Source organism: Podarcis muralis, chromosome 10 (genome assembly GCF_964188315.1).
Source record: "Podarcis muralis chromosome 10, rPodMur119.hap1.1, whole genome shotgun sequence".
In the NCBI taxonomy this organism is placed as follows: Eukaryota; Metazoa; Chordata; class Lepidosauria; order Squamata; family Lacertidae; genus Podarcis; species Podarcis muralis.
In genome coordinates, this window is record NC_135664.1 from 55,326,259 (window position 1) to 55,341,649 (window position 15,391).

At 44.5% G+C, this 15,391-nt stretch overlaps 1 protein-coding gene across 3 annotated transcripts in view; it reads left to right on the top strand.

Moving 5' to 3' along the window:
* CREB3L2 (cAMP responsive element binding protein 3 like 2) overlaps window positions 1–15,391 on the top strand; it is a 78,940-nt gene that overhangs the window by 35,013 nt on the left and 28,536 nt on the right. For 2 of the 3 annotated variants that reach the window (XM_028746359.2, XM_028746360.2), the window contains exon 2: window positions 9,775–9,991. In XM_028746359.2, coding sequence (XP_028602192.2) covers window positions 9,775–9,991 — 217 coding nt within the window. Of the gene's footprint in view, window positions 1–7,318; window positions 7,339–9,774; window positions 9,992–15,391 lie in introns of those variants that run through there. The other variant, XM_077935073.1, reaches the window with a different exon arrangement.

Below are 15,391 nucleotides of genomic sequence, written 5' to 3' on the forward strand. Positions count from 1 at the left end.
GCCCAGGTTGGCCTGGTATGTGACCACAGCCTTGATGAAAGGTGGAAGCACCCCCTTTTCAAGGCTTCCTCTTTCTAAAGTGTCCAAAATTTGATAGGCCGGCATAGTTTTATATTTTACCGGTCCACTTTCTTAGAATAGTGGTGCAATGCATGGGAAACATCAACAAGAAGCTTCCCAAGTCCATTTTATCTCTATACCTGGAAAATCCTTGCATGCTGAATTCCTGGTACAGTGGTACCTCGGGTTACATTCACTTCAGGTTACAGACTCCACTAACGCAGAAATAGTACCTCGGGTTAAGAACTTTGCTTCAAGATGAGAACAGAAATTGCGCGGTGGCAGCGTGACGGCAGCAGGAGGCCCCATTACCTAAAGTGGTACCTCAGGTTAAGAACAGTTTCAGGTTAAGAATGGACCTCCAGAACTAATTAAGTTCTTAACCTGAGGTATCGCTGTATCTGAATGCTTGCTGCTGAGAAAGCTCAAGAATAGGGGTGGGTTCTTTTTTTTATTTTTATTTTTGGTAACCAAATGATAGAGATCATTCAAAGAGGACATAGGAACCTGTTTCAATAGGACTGGGCCATCTACCATCCTATATATACTTCAGCCTTCCCCAACCCTCCAGAACTTTTGGTTTGCAGCTCCGGTCAGCATTTATCAACATGATGGGAGTTGCAGTCCAGAGCTTCGGAAGGGCATCAGGTTTGGGAAATAATTCCAAGAGAGGGGGCAGGTGACCATAGCACCAGGTGTCCTCGTCTGAACTTTTCTCTCCTTCCATATGGCCTCCTTCCATTAAGTGATGTGTGGGAAGAATTTGATTGGCTTACACTGGTTAAGGCATTTTTATGTTGTGTGAAAGGATTTATATCTTGAAAAGTAGGATATTAGTTATAATTACGCAAAATAAAGAAATGGATGGCTATTAATAAAGCAAAAGTGCTGCCCTGTATAGGTGTCACCAGGTGTCCCTGTAAATGAAACAGGACATACTTGCTTTAAATGTGTTGGAGTAGGAAATCTGTTGTGGTTTCTCACAGTTCTGGTCAAAATGCCTTTGCATTTGGTGGATTTTATAATTTTGCGGGGTGGGGATTCCATAGCAGCATAGTGGATAGGTTCTCAAGTGTGCTTAGGCTGGGGATACCTAGATTTCAATCCCCATTTGCCCACAGAAAGATTATTGGATGAACTTTGACGAGTGGGTGTCTCACTTATTTCTGTCTCTTAGGTCTGCTGTGAGGATAAAGGGGAAGGGATGACTGTGCGTACCACCCTGTGTAGGGAGGGAAGGAAGGAAGGAGGGATGAAAATAATTACACAATCTGTCTTTCCCCTCATTCCTCATTGAGCAGTCTTTGCAAGGGGAGATGCCACAGGAAAGGAAAGGCTGATTTATTGTTTTGTTCTGCTACTGAAATCAGTGCACAACGAAAGCATCATAATAGTAAATAAATAAAATCACGAACATCTCAATCACAGTTGCAGCATGCACTTCCTTAATATATCTTAGGGCCTCTCCAAACTTGTGGTGGTGGTGGGTTTTTTGGGGGGGAGGGGGCATATTCTGTAATATACCATTGATACAATAATAATGGATTAGTGGTGGATTTATACTGGACCATCCACACATCATTAGGTCAGTCGGTACAGCATGAGACTTAATTTCAGGGTCATGGGTTTGAGCCCTACATTGTGTGAAAGATTCCTGTATTGTAAGGGGTTGGACTAGATGGCCCTTGTGGTCCTTCCAGCTCTACAATTCTATGATTTTATGAACAAGCACTGAGCTTGTCCTACCTTGAAATAGTTGCAAGAACAAACAGCATTACAAGGGAGGTGGGTCACAATTTCCCAAAAGCACTGTGAGCACAAATCTTTATGAATGCACAATAAAAGGAATGTCTGGATGGGCTGTTATTATTAAAAGTTCAAAACAACTTAAAATAATTCTTAGTAAAGTTTTAATATCGCTGGTTGGGGGCAACAGACACTTCAGTTTTGATGCTGAGGTGCCCGCACGGTTCTCGCTTGATACACGAGAGATGCACACTGATGTGCCATTGAGTTGTGCAAGCTGCTCTGCCGACTGGTGGTGACGGCTGGGTTAGACAGCGCATGTGATCAGGAGTTGTCAACACCTGGTCATTCCACACCATATTCTTGATTTAAGTGGTGTGATATCGCATGCCATCCTGCCTCTCTCTGCGTTTGTGAATTCCGATGACATGAAGACATGGCCTTAATTTGTCGCACTTGAGGACAAACGAGCTGCTCAGCACGCGTTGGTTTGCTGCTAAATAAGATCAAACAGATAAGCTGGCTCCTTGGGATTAATAAACCCAGCAAGACTGGGCTAACCATTTTGCTAAAGTACTCTTTTGAGAGCAGAGCCCCAGTTAAGCTGGCTAAGGTAATTTTGACAGTTGTTGTTGTTGTTTAGTCGTTTAGTCGTGTCCGACTCTTCGTGACCCCATGGACCAGAGCACGCCAGGCACCTCTGTCCTCCACTACCTCCCGCAGTTTGGTCAAACTCATGCTGTAACCTCGAAAACACTATCCAACCATCTCGTCCTCTGTCGCCCCCTTCTCCTTGTGCCCTCCATCTTTCCCAGCATCAGTGTCTTCTCCAGGGAGTCTTCTCTTCTCATGAGGTGGCCAAAGTACTGGAGCCTCAGCTTCACGATCTGTCCTTCCAGTGAGCACTCAGGGCTGATTTCCCTAAGAATGGATGCGTTTGATCTTCTTGCAGTCCACGGGACTCTCAAGAGTTGCCAGCACCATAATTCAAAAGCATCAATTCTTCGGCGATCAGCCTTCTTTATGGTCCAGCTCTCACTTACATACATCACTACTGGGAAAACCATGGCTTTAACTATACGGACCTTTGTTGGCAAGGTGACGTCTCTACTTCTCAAGATGCTGTTTAGGCCTGTCATTGCCCTTCTCCCAAGAAGCAGGCGTCTTTTAATTTCGTGGCTGCTGTCACCATCTGCAGTGATCATGGAGCCCAAGAAAGTAAAATCTCTCACTGCCTCCATTTCTTCCCCTTCTACTTGCCAGGAGGTGATGGGACCAGTGGCCATGATCTTCGTTTTTTTGATGTTGAACTTCAGACCATATTTTGCGCTCTCCTCTTTCACCCTCATTAAAAGGTTCTTTAATTCCTCCTCACTTTCTGCCATCAAGGTTGTGTCATCTGCATATCTGAGGTTGTTAATATTTCTTCCGGCAATCTTAATTCCAGCTTGGGATTCACCCAGCCCAGCCTTTCGCATGATGCATTCTGCATATAAATTAAATAAGCAGGGAGACAAAATACAGCCTTGTCGTACTCCTTTCCCAATTTTGAACCAATCAGTTGTTCCATATCCAGTTCTAACTGTAGCTTCTTGTCCCACATAGAGATTTCTCAGGAGACAGATGAGGTGATCAGGCACTCCCATTTCTTTAAGAACTTGCCATAGTTTGCTGTGGTCGACACAGTCAAAGGCTTTTGCATAGTCAATGAAGCAGAAGTAGATGTCTTTCTGGAACTCTCTAGCTTTCTCCATAATCCAGCGCATGTTTGCAATTTGGTCTCTGGTTCCTCTGCCTCTTCTAAATCCAGCTTGCACTTCTGGGAGTTCTCGATCCACATACTGCTTGAGCCTTCCTTGTAGAATTTTAAGCATAACCTTGCTAGCGTGTGAAATGAGTGCAATTATGTGGTAGTTTGAGCATTCTTTGGCTCTGCCCTTCTTTGGGATTGGGATGTAGACTGATCTTCTCCAATCTTCTGGCCACTGCTGAGTTTTCCAATTTTGACAGTGCTGAGGGCTTAATTATCCTGACTCGAGTCACTGGTAGTGAACTTGTCCTGTGTGATGTTTTTGGAACCGTTGCCATTTTCTCAGCTGTGTGGGAATCTTAAAATATGAGTAATCTCCTTGGTAAGTAGATAATTTTATGTAAGTGGAAGGCAGCTTGCAGAATCTTGCCCTTCTCCCTACTGCAATAGCTTCTTCAGAGGAGGGTTCAAGGGACCTACCAAACACTGTGGCCTGGGGCTGCAGTCAGATGGGGGCATTGCCTGAATTTGGGCAGTGGGATCTTTCAGTGTATGCACAAGTTGCCTGAGGTTGGGTAAGACTTAGCTGACAATGTTCAGTAGGTTGCTGTCCCTCTTTGCCTCTCACCTTCAGAGAGGCTTTGACCTGCGGAGGAAAAAATCAGTTGTTGATCTCTGCACCAGGACAGATCTCAGGAGTTTAACAGGGCAAGGTGGAGTGAGGAGGGGCAGAGATTGGAATGCACTGAAGAGGAGAGAGATAATGTGGAGCCACGGAACATAAATTCTACACTTGGACCTCACATCTTCTTAATCTAGCACTGGTCTTGAGTATTAATTAGCCATAAAACTATTCAAAGGTAATTATTTTGTCAGCTGCTTTCCCAGTATTATAGGACTATTAAAACCTTGCAAACATTCCCCCCCTCCGCCCTTCACTCAAAGTTGGAGTGCAAAGTGATAATCGCAAAAGAATCTTAATGTGCCTGTACTTGCTAAGTTGTGGAACAGTTTTTACTGTGTCTTCTCTCTTGTGCAAAGAATTCAGGGTTGGTAGGTCTGATGTGTTGTGTTGCAGCAAACCAATGATGCTTATCGATTTGAGCTTGTGCAAAAGTGGAGGGGTGATACCTGCCGGATGGTGGTCCTGCTAGATAGATCAAGCAGTAGTAAAACGGCTACTTTTGGTTCAGAAGTACCTTGCTTTTACTGACAGGCTGCAATGACAATTCCAGGTGGAAAGTTTCCAGATTATGGTAATGCAAACATAAGAAATGGAATATAATGGGAGGTACCTTGAAGAAGTAACTACAAAATTCAGCATTTTGGCTATCTACACAATAGCACTGTAAGATCGGATAGTATTAGGGATGAGTTGATTCCCCCAGTTTTACTCTTGTAATAGTTCCGCAGCAGCAGCTATTGCACTGTGCATTTTGTTGCACTCTGGTTGTCAGGGAAGGAGAATGTTGGAATGCTGATGACAGATTTTGTAAATGTTTAAAGTGAGGGGAAAGACCTTGCTTTCTTGGAAGAAGAAAATGCCTCATTCCCTTTATTTCCAGTGCTTAGATGTAAATATTGTTGCTTAACCATAATACCCATACACAAGCAATATGTATCAATGGGCTTGGGGAAAACCTGAAGTTTCCAGAAGTGCAAAATGAAAAAAAAAACCATTTAGTTCAAAAAGATATTTAGAAACAAAACCCTAAAGGGGGGGGGCACCCTCATTAGAGTCCATTGATGGGACTCTGATGGGGGTGTTGCTCTGATGAGCATGCTCAGTGGGTACAGAATCCTGGCGGGCTAGGGGGCAGAAAACAAAGTGGGAGGGGAGGGGGCAACATGGAGGAGGTCATGACTGGTTTTAACAATGAACAAGAGCACTCAACACTGCAACATTTCTAAGCGTGCATTTTGCCTTTTTGCAGAGGTGCACCAGTACTCCGTTGCAAAGTGTAATAAAAAAAGGGAAAGTATGCAGATTCTTTCCTGATTTCAGGAGAAAGCTACAAACTTTTGATAGATGTCAGTATTTATGTATGTTTGTAGATGCTTACTGTTGGTGGTGAATAGTTACGTTGCTTTCTCCTTTTTCCTTTTAAAAATTTGCCACTGCCCATGGTGGCAGTGAGTTTTTGTGGGCAGAGGTAGCTATAATTTCTCCTTCCAAAATCCCCCTAGGATGATGGAGGCATAGCATCTGCTGGCTACACCAAAGAGATCTATTTCCACCGCAAGTGGTTGGGCAAACCATTCAAAGTCTACCCTGAAATAGACCGTTTTTGACCATACCAAAATTGATGAGTTCTCATCCCCATCCACTCTCCTCTGCAAAATTTTCTACTTGTCAGTGGGTGTTGAATTCTGGAGAGGGGGCATTTCATCTTGACATTACTTCTTGATGCTGCTGTCTGCAATTCTGCAGCACAGCTGTTCTCTCTGAGTATCTATTTGGGCAAGCAGCAATAAACACAGAGTGCACCCTTCGTGCAGATTGTGGGCGTTGGACTCCTTGGGGGGTAAATACTGTCATGTGCAAATGTTGGGTGAAGTCATCTTATGCACGCAGAAGCAAGCACACACCCAACTCAAAACTGAGTGTACCACATATTTCTAAATGACCTTCTTTGCTGTAATGCTCTCAAGAGTGTAATGTAGGAACACAGAAGGGACCAGAAGCCAATCGAGGCGAGATGCAGAAAAATGTACATGAGCATGTTCTGGCCTCAACATGCTCATGTACATTCTGGCCTCAACATGCTCATGTACATGGCTAAATTCAGATCCACTACACAATTTCCTGTGAATCCATCTTTAGATTTTAACTTGAGCAGGCAAACAACTTGTAAATGCAGGTAACCGAATGCTCTGTGGAAGGAACATTAAATGCCTGAATCTGACCATGTTAAGGGAGAGACAGGAGGGGTGATTTGAGAGTGCAACAGTTTGGGGGAAAACATTTCTTGATAATGTGGTGGATCCAGAATACTGTCACGGACCCCAGATTTTCAGATAGCCAAGTGGAAAGAAATCAAATTAAAACAGGTGGGAATTCAGGACATCCCCATTATGATGGTGACCTGCCACCCTTCCAACATTAAGAGTTAGATCTGTAAGCAGGCTAGAAAACCTAGCAAAGGGTATTCCCGAAGGGATTTCGTTCCACCCAGACGTGATGTGAAGCTTAAGTTTTGCATGATTCATATATTTCTAACATGCACACCCCATCCATGATCTGATCCCTTTTGGGAAGTAGGTGGGTGGAGCCTGGAATCTCACCAAAATGAAATGGATTGTAGATGACATTAGCTAGCTATGTAGGGAATGAAAGCCTGCTAGAACACACACTCTCTCTCTGTGTGAACGTAGATACCATTATGAATGGCATGTCCAGTTGGTAAAAAAATGTTTGAATGTAAAACAAAACAGCAACCCCCAAACCATGGTTTTGCAATCAAAAGTCAGCAACCCAGGATCAAGCTTTGAGCTGGGGACGGAATCAGGAGGTTGACCCTGGTACATGGTCTGGGATGGGGAAAAGTGCAGGGTTCTGGCAGCAACAGACTTTGGCTTCTCCTGACCCCATCAGTCTAACCCAGCAGGTAGGACATTCACCCAGCGCTTGGATTGTTGGCTGAAGCATGGACATGATGGGTGGTGCACCCAAATTTAAGACTTGTGTGTGAATTGCAGACCCAGATGGGGAGTTGCTGGTAAATACTTGGGCCCCTGTGACCCTAGGGTGCTGGTGCTGAACGTGACAGAGGCAGTAGGAGGTAAGTGGGGCATCTGGAGCAGGTGGGTCTGGTCTGACAATTCAGTTCTAGACACTTGCCTACCTCACACTCACTGTGCTGCTGCTGACACCCTGACTTAGTGGGCTACAGGCATGAAGGCCTGCAAATGTATTCCAGCTCATACTAGACTGGCGCTATCTAAAAATAATAGAATGTGACTTGTGGCATAGTTGCCAAAAAAAGCTTGGGTCCTCTGCCTTGATAGTTTTATAGTTTCATCCTAAAATAACAGCAGATAAACTGGTTTTATTGCAAAGAACAAGGCTGTTACTGATTGTGATCTGTGTTCTTTGTAGCTCTACAAATAACTAGGTCTTCGTTTTAAGACATTTTAACAAGTGGGACTTGTAGCATTTGTTCTTCCAACTTAGCCATTCAGTCTGGATTCAGCTGGTTTTTTCACTCCCAATATTATTTTCTACTTATGCAAATCTTTTAGTTCTCCCAACAAGCCTGTGGATACCTCCTCTTGTGCATCGATGGCGGTGTTTAAGTTAGGTAAGGGAGAATGGAGGACACTCTTATTATTTAGGATATGATCCTATGATTTAGGATTTAGTACCTAACTAGGGTGAGGGACGCAGGTGGCGCTGTGGGTTAAAGCCTCAGCGCCTAGGACTTGCCGATCGAAAGGTCGGCGGTTCGAATCCCCGCGGCGGGGTGCGCTCCCGTCGTTCGGTCCCAGCGCCTGCCAACCTAGCAGTTCGAAAGCACCTTCGGGTGCAAGTAGATAAATAGGGACCGCTTACCAGCAGGAAGGTAAACGACGTTCCGTGTGCTGCGCTGGCTCGCCAGATGCAGCTTGTCACGCTGGCCACGTGACCCGGAAGTGTCTGCGGACAGCGCTGGCTCCCGGCCTATAGAGTGAGATGAGCGCACAACCCTAGAGTCTGGCAAGACTGGCCCGTATGGGCAGGGGTACCTTTACCTTTACCTTACCTAACTAGGGTAAAGTAGGTCAGGTTCTGGTTTGTCCTCCATTTCACAGTGCCAGGCAGACATCCTGTTGCTGCTTGTATTGCATCGACTTAACTTTTGTTGCTAGACGTCTTCCAGGGTGCTCTGAGCTGCTTTGGGGATTTCAAGCAAAAAAGTTGAGAGTTAACTGAAGTGTGGGCCTCGGCCTCCCCTACAGGGGTTCTTGCAATCAGACATAAATAGCCTCTTATGCCAGCGGCAGGCTCCATGAAAGGAATGTTTTGTCTGAAAGGCGTGGTATGTGGCCGGACAGACTGAGCTGCTGCTGGAGGCTCCAGCTGGGGCATGGCCAAGTTGTCCTTTTAAAAGCCTTGGTTCCCCCCTCCCCTTCTTCATATTGAAGTTCCAAGGATCAGAATTCCATTTTTCTGCATTATTATAAGCTTCAGCGCATCAGCAGGGTTGGGCATGTGGGAGGCAAAACCTGATAATGACTTAAATAAAAGAAAACGCTCCCACTTTATGAGGAACATCCTCTGTCCTTTTCTGTGCGCATTGAACTGGTACATTTCTGGTGCAGTGTAACCCCCAGCTTGCATTTATTGGGCATTTATTTATTCCTTTATTTTCCTAGGTTCCTGGTTCTTCTTTCCTCCACTCCTTTTCCCAAGTACAGGTTGGGTGCTTTTCCCTTTGGTACAACTACATTAGGATTGTTGGAGGCAGTTTCAGTTCAGAGTGACCTGGACTTTCAACTCTGGCTTGAGGTCATCAAGACCTTCATACTGGGGCATCAAACTGATACTGGAGTTTGCTTAGTGCCTCAAGGACATGTTCAAGCTGGAAACTGCTGCATTTACCATGGTCTTAGGCTGTGTACACACCGTACAATGAAAGCACATGGCTTCCTCCAGTAAACCGTGGGAATGGTAGTTCACCCCTTGCAGAACCAAAATGCCTAGCATCAGTAATAAACTACAATTTCCAGGAGTCTTTTGTAGAAGTCACATGTTTTCAATGTCTGGTGTGTTTACATCCTGAAATGGTTTTTAAAATAACTTGCATCTAGCTAGCTGGTTGCCTCATTTTAGTTGGATGTTTTCCCTCTCCAGGACACTGTAAAAGGTGTTCACTGAAATGCAGGGTGTGTTTCCTGGATTGTGTCCCCATTAGCAATGTCTCCTGATGCTAATGTGCTCATTAGTTGCCCTTCTTGTATTTGCACCAACAGGTCCTGCATATGTATGATAACCCTAAATGGATGACACTAACACTGATGGATGACTGTTGTGAGGATGCAAACCGTCCAAGAACCACAAATGAAATTGCTGCCCAGGATTTGGCACTGAATGACTGTAGGGCCCCAAATGGTCAAAAGACTTTGATGCTTATCACTTTTATTTGTTTGCCAGTGTTTGTTATTTTGGTGAATGCCTTTATGTCGCAGTGAAAGGACATCCTCAGTATTCTTTTTTCCCCTTTCTCTCTCTCTCGCAGCATTTCACTGAACTCCTCGATGAGTTTTCCCAGGACGTTTTGGGGCAGCTCTTGAACGACCCCTTTCTGTCCGACAAAGATGAGATGATGGAAGTGGAGCTGTCACCTGCATCTCCCGCTCCCCTCATCCAAGCAGAGCACAGCTACTCTCTTTGTGGTGACTCGCGGCCACAGTCCCCGCTAACCCACATTTCAGCCGATGATAACTTCAATGAAGGTATGGGTTAACGAGTTTTGGACTTCACAAAAGAGTTTCTACAGTCTGGGATATTCTAGTTGGTTGTGTTTCCATGGGAGCTGATTTTTCAGATGATCTTCTTTGAATTTTCTGAACGGCTAGGAAATACCTGAAAGGGGGCTCCTCTCCCTGCCTTCCTAAGATATGGTGTACTCTAGGTTTCTCTGTGTCAAGGCTAATAATAGAATCTTCCATTTGAGTTGGTCAAGTGAGTCTGAACAAGAGAATGGAGTTTGGCCTTTATAAGTAATTGTTTTGAGGTGCTGGCTGCCTCTCTGGAGATCTGATGTGGAGTTGGTGATCAACTGGAGTGTTTACGCTCTACTTCCACCTCTTCTCAACCTGTATATTTGTAAATAATTTCAAATACACACAGGTCCCTCTTTTCAAACACAATGTGCTCCCAGGAAATTGTTTGTTAGGCAAACTTTCGCATCATTGCATGATGGTTTCCATTATTTCCTAAGGGGACATTTTTCTCTGCCAGGGTCCTACTCGAGTGTAGGACGAGCTCCTGACATTTTCATCCATGCTTTCTGCCTGAAACTTCTGCAGCCAATTTGCAATAGCCCAAAAAAGGGAAATGTCAGAGCTCTCCTGCTCCCTGATTTTCCGCTCTCTCTCTTTCCTTCCATGCTTTCTGTCGGAAATGTCTGCCATTGACCAGCAAAACACAAGCAAGTAAGGAAGTGAGCAAACTGGCTGTTCAGATATCTAAATCAGCCACTTGTGTTCCAAGAGCGAGTGTTCCAAGAGCGAGTGTTCCTATAGCAGGACCTGCCAAAAAACCTGCTCTGACTTCCTTCCAAAGGAAACTAAACCCAGGTTAGCTCAAAGAAGTAGGGTGAAGGAGGTTGATGGTAGAGTTGAGAAACTACTTCTAGAATTGTGCATATATGGTTTTTCTGCCCTAATGCCAAATGATTTTTCACAGAGGAGAGTCATGTTTCCTATCCTTGAATATGGTTTAACCCAGCCTTCCCCAACCCCCCAGTTGCCTTGGACAGCTGTGCTGTGCTGACTGTGGCTGATGAGAGTGGTAGTTCAAAACATCTGGAGGGAACTAGGTTAGGGAAGGCTCACTGAATGCATATTGAATTGGTGAGCAGACCTATATTTGCATTTTTTAAAAAGATTCATCTGCTCTCTCTCTCTCTCTCTCTCTCTCTCTCTCTCTCTCTGTGTGTGTGTGTGTGTGTGTGTTTGCTATATAGGTGTCCCAGTCTTCTCTGAAAGGTGACTTGCAAAATATGGCAGAGTGAAGGTGTGCAAATTCAAACTCAGTGAATTTAAGATGCAAGTTCATTTTTAAGATGCAAGTATCTGAAAGGATACTGCAATAGAGTCTGCTCAGGTGCATTTTGAGACTCACAAATTAAAAAGGCAGATGGAAAGAGATGAGCTAGATAGGAAGGAATATGAAATATTACAGGAAAGGAGACTGAATAGAATTTGCAGGTGGTCTGCTGCAGTTCTGTGGCCCTTGTCAACTCTTGTGAATTAGTATACAAGTGTGAAAACCAGCCGTATGTGCTGCTAAAAAACCATCTCAGAGCAGCTTTATATAACAGTAACTGTCAGCTATCATACTTGCCAGAATTCCAAGTGGTAATTCACGACTTGTATTTTGTTTCTTGAATGATCAAGTACATTTAATATCTATATCCAACACGTTTCTAACATAAGGATTCTTTTAAGTGACATGAAAATGAAGCCTGAACATTGAAGGGTGCAAACTGCAACTATCATAATTCTTTTTATATACCTCTTTCAGGCAGCCATGTCTTGAATGCCACATACAGCTCTAGCTGTCTCTTTTGAAAAGGGTATCATAGGTCTCAGTGGCATAGCGTGGGTTCCAGCACCCAGAGCAAGAGCAGGAAACCCAGTTGGTTGGGGTATAAATAATACATTATTATTATTATTATTATTATTATTATTATTATTAATAAGTGTCCTCATAACCACCCACTGATAGGCTGCAACGAAGGGGCAATAGCTCAGCGACCTACTATTTTCTGTTTCTTTTTCTTTAGAAATGTTTGTACCCCTCAGAATTTTGCACCCAGGGCAGCTGTCCCTGTGGTCATGCCACTAGTAGATCGAGACAAAGATTGAGACAATGGAAGCTGACATGATAAGGGCCTGGAGCATCTTTCTGTCAAGGAAATACTTGCAAGGAGGCCTCTTAAGTTTAGGAGACGATTACTTGGATGGCAAGGCTGGAGGTGGTGAGAGGAGATAATAGCCAGACCTATGCAATAGGTCTGTCTTGGGCCCCAGCCAGTCTAGCATGTGAAACTGGTGGGGTCAATGTTGAATGTAGCAGACAGGCAGGATGGTGTGAGGTAGAATGAGGATGTTCTTCAGACATATTAGTCCCTTTACCATTCAGGTCATGAATGGGGAAACCTCTGGGCTGTGTCCAGCTTCTGGCTCCCATCAGCCCCAGTCAGGAAAGCCCAATGGTCAGGGATGATGGGAGTTGTCGTCCAACCACAGCTGAAGGACCTCAGGTTCCCCACTTCTAATTTAGGGCTTTATAGGTAAGAAAAGTTTGTACAGTCGTACCTTGGAAGTCGAGTGTGTGTGTGTGTGGGGGGGGGGGGTAATCTTTTTGACTAAATTGTTACTATGAATGATTGCCTGCCCTTCACCCTAAGGTCAGGAGTGTGTTACAGCAACAGCATTCACGGCCTGAATGTTGGAAACTAGAAGGAAAAACAGACTTTCAGCAGCATTTTAGGGAAGGCTGATATATAAGGAGCTTGATGTTATCTTCCAAAACAGAATAGCATTTTATTGTGCAGATTCGGAGTAATTTCTGGTTCACTTTATATAGTTGCCTTTTAACTTGGTCTGCTTTTAATTATGCAGTCATTGGTTCCCATTTCCGTGCGGCTTTCTTCTGGGAGTGTGAAGCAGGCATTCCCAGCATCCTTTTCTCCCCCCACCTAAAAAAAAAAAGTCTTGTGATGAGTCATACATCTGGTGACTCATCAAACACTTACTGCTCCAAGCGATGATGCCTACATAAAACTCCTGCAGAGAATGGAGGTGGATAAGAGCTTAAGAAGTGGCATGCAAATGCCCCCCCACTCGCCCCCAGAATCCACCTCATATTTTCCCCCTTTCTTCCCCATGTGGATTCAGTTCTGTCTAAAGGGCAAAAGGTTCCCTTTAAAAAAAAAAGTATAATTGAAAATTGAATCTGGTTCCTATGGCAACAGAGTCCTGTTTGATTTTTTTTCCCTCATAGAGAAGTTAGATTGCTTTAAATAAATGATGGTCACACTTTTGTCCCCAAGATGCACCAATATGAGGATTGTGTTTTTGCCCTCAAGGGTATGCATTTTTTTTAAAAAAGATGGAGGAATGCATGAGTTGGCAGGGACCCCAAGGTTCATCTAGTCCAGGGGTCTGCCACATTTTAGACAAAAAGAGCCACTTGGACCCGTTTCCGAAGAGAGAGAAAAACTGGGAGCCGCAAAACCATTGCGACATTTAAAACAAATATATCTCCGGAGCCGTGATCTGACAGCGGGCAGGAAGGTGACGTCGGGACGGTGCGTGACTAACGCACACACCGCCCCCATGCGACGTCACAGCCAGTACAGCACCCGCCACAGTGGGGAGTGTCGGGGCGCACAATGCGCCTCCTCCCCTCGCTAGTATCCGCCCCGGAGCCGCGGCAAAGGTGTAAAAGAGCCACATGCGGCTCCGGAGCTGCGGTTGCAGACCCCTGATCTAGTCTAACCCCCAGCAATGCAGGAATCTCAGCTAAAGCATCCATGACAAAATCCACTTGCTGACAAAATGATGCTGTGCGCTTTGTGCATTGTACCTGGGGATTTGGTTTCTCAGAATAAATAATGTTTTGAAGTGGCCCTGGCTTGTGGGCCAGCTGTTTTTGCTTTTTCGTTTTAAGTTGAAATAGGTTACAGCCTGATGAAACGAATAATGTATTAAAATAGCCTGGGGTTGTTTGTTTTTTAAATATCTGTGGCTGGCATCAAACAATGTTGGGATCGGGCAGCAACATTTTAATTTTCCCAGGCTTTTAAACAGATCATTAATTTAATCAAATTGTTGCACTCTGTGCTAAATTGTTTTGATTACTTTAATTTGTGTTTATAGTTCAGCTTTTCGGAAGTCAGTTAAAAACTTTGTTTTGTTGGCCTTTCAGATGGGCCATAAACCTGTTTTTCAATTTCATTGACTTAAAAAAACAAACAAACAAAAAAATCCTCTTTCCAGCATGCTAGCTGAATTGGGAAACCCATAGGTCCAAAAACAATGCATAGATTGATTTATTTTATACTTTTATAGAACCTCTGTAGTTTGTTGTATGTATGTAGGTTAGGAGGTCTGAGTAGGTCATTCTAATAGTACAGCGTCAAAGTAGTACACTGTGGAGAGGGATGTCATTCAGTGGGGGTGCATTGTGCCCAGAAGGTATGAGTTTCAATCCTTGACACCTCCTGTACCCTCTGCCAGTTACGCATAGATAAGGCTGAATTAGATGGACCCAAGATCTAAATTAATATAAGGTAGCTCTCTCTGTCCTGGAGCTGACCCATGGTTCAGATTATCGCCCTTGGCCGCTCTCGAGCCCAACTGATGGCAGACCAGATGTCACAGTGATATCAAACTATTTTTGTCTGCAAGGACCTTACATACATACTTCAACAAACCTGTTCTAGGCCTGACACAGCTTGCCTTGAAATAAATCTGTCCTTGATACTGGCACTTAAAATACTAAATTGATTGATGTCTGTCGGTGTACGTGTGCTGTTCAGTTGTACAAAATTCACCAAGGACGCGGGTGGCACTGTGGTCTAAACCACTGAGCCTCTTGGGCTTGCCGGTTGGCGGTTTGAATCCCCGCGACGGGGTGAGTTCCCATTGCTCTCTCCCAGATCCTGCCAACCTAGCAGTTTGAAAGCACGCCAGTGCAAGTAGATAAATAGGTACCGTTGCAGTGGGAAGGTAAACAGCGTTTCCATGTGCTCGGGTTTCCATCGTGGTGTTCAGTTGCCCCAGAAGTGGTTTAGTTTGCTGGCCACATGACCCAGAAAGCTGTCTGTGGACAAACGTCGGCTCCCTCAGCCTTAAAGCGAGATGAACCCATAATCGCCTTTGACTGGACTTATTTGTCCAGGGGTCCTTTACCTTTTACCAAGGTCATGTCAGCCTCCTGAAGTACTTTTTGGGACTATCTCACTGGTGTCTTTCATTGTTGCCTGTGGCAGCCATTTTGTGATGGCACCCGCAGCACGTTTGTCTAGATATGAGCACCATCACCTCATTTTTACCAGGAAAAGAGAGAAACACATGCAGGCACCGATATTGACCATGGCAACCTTGAAATTAGTAACT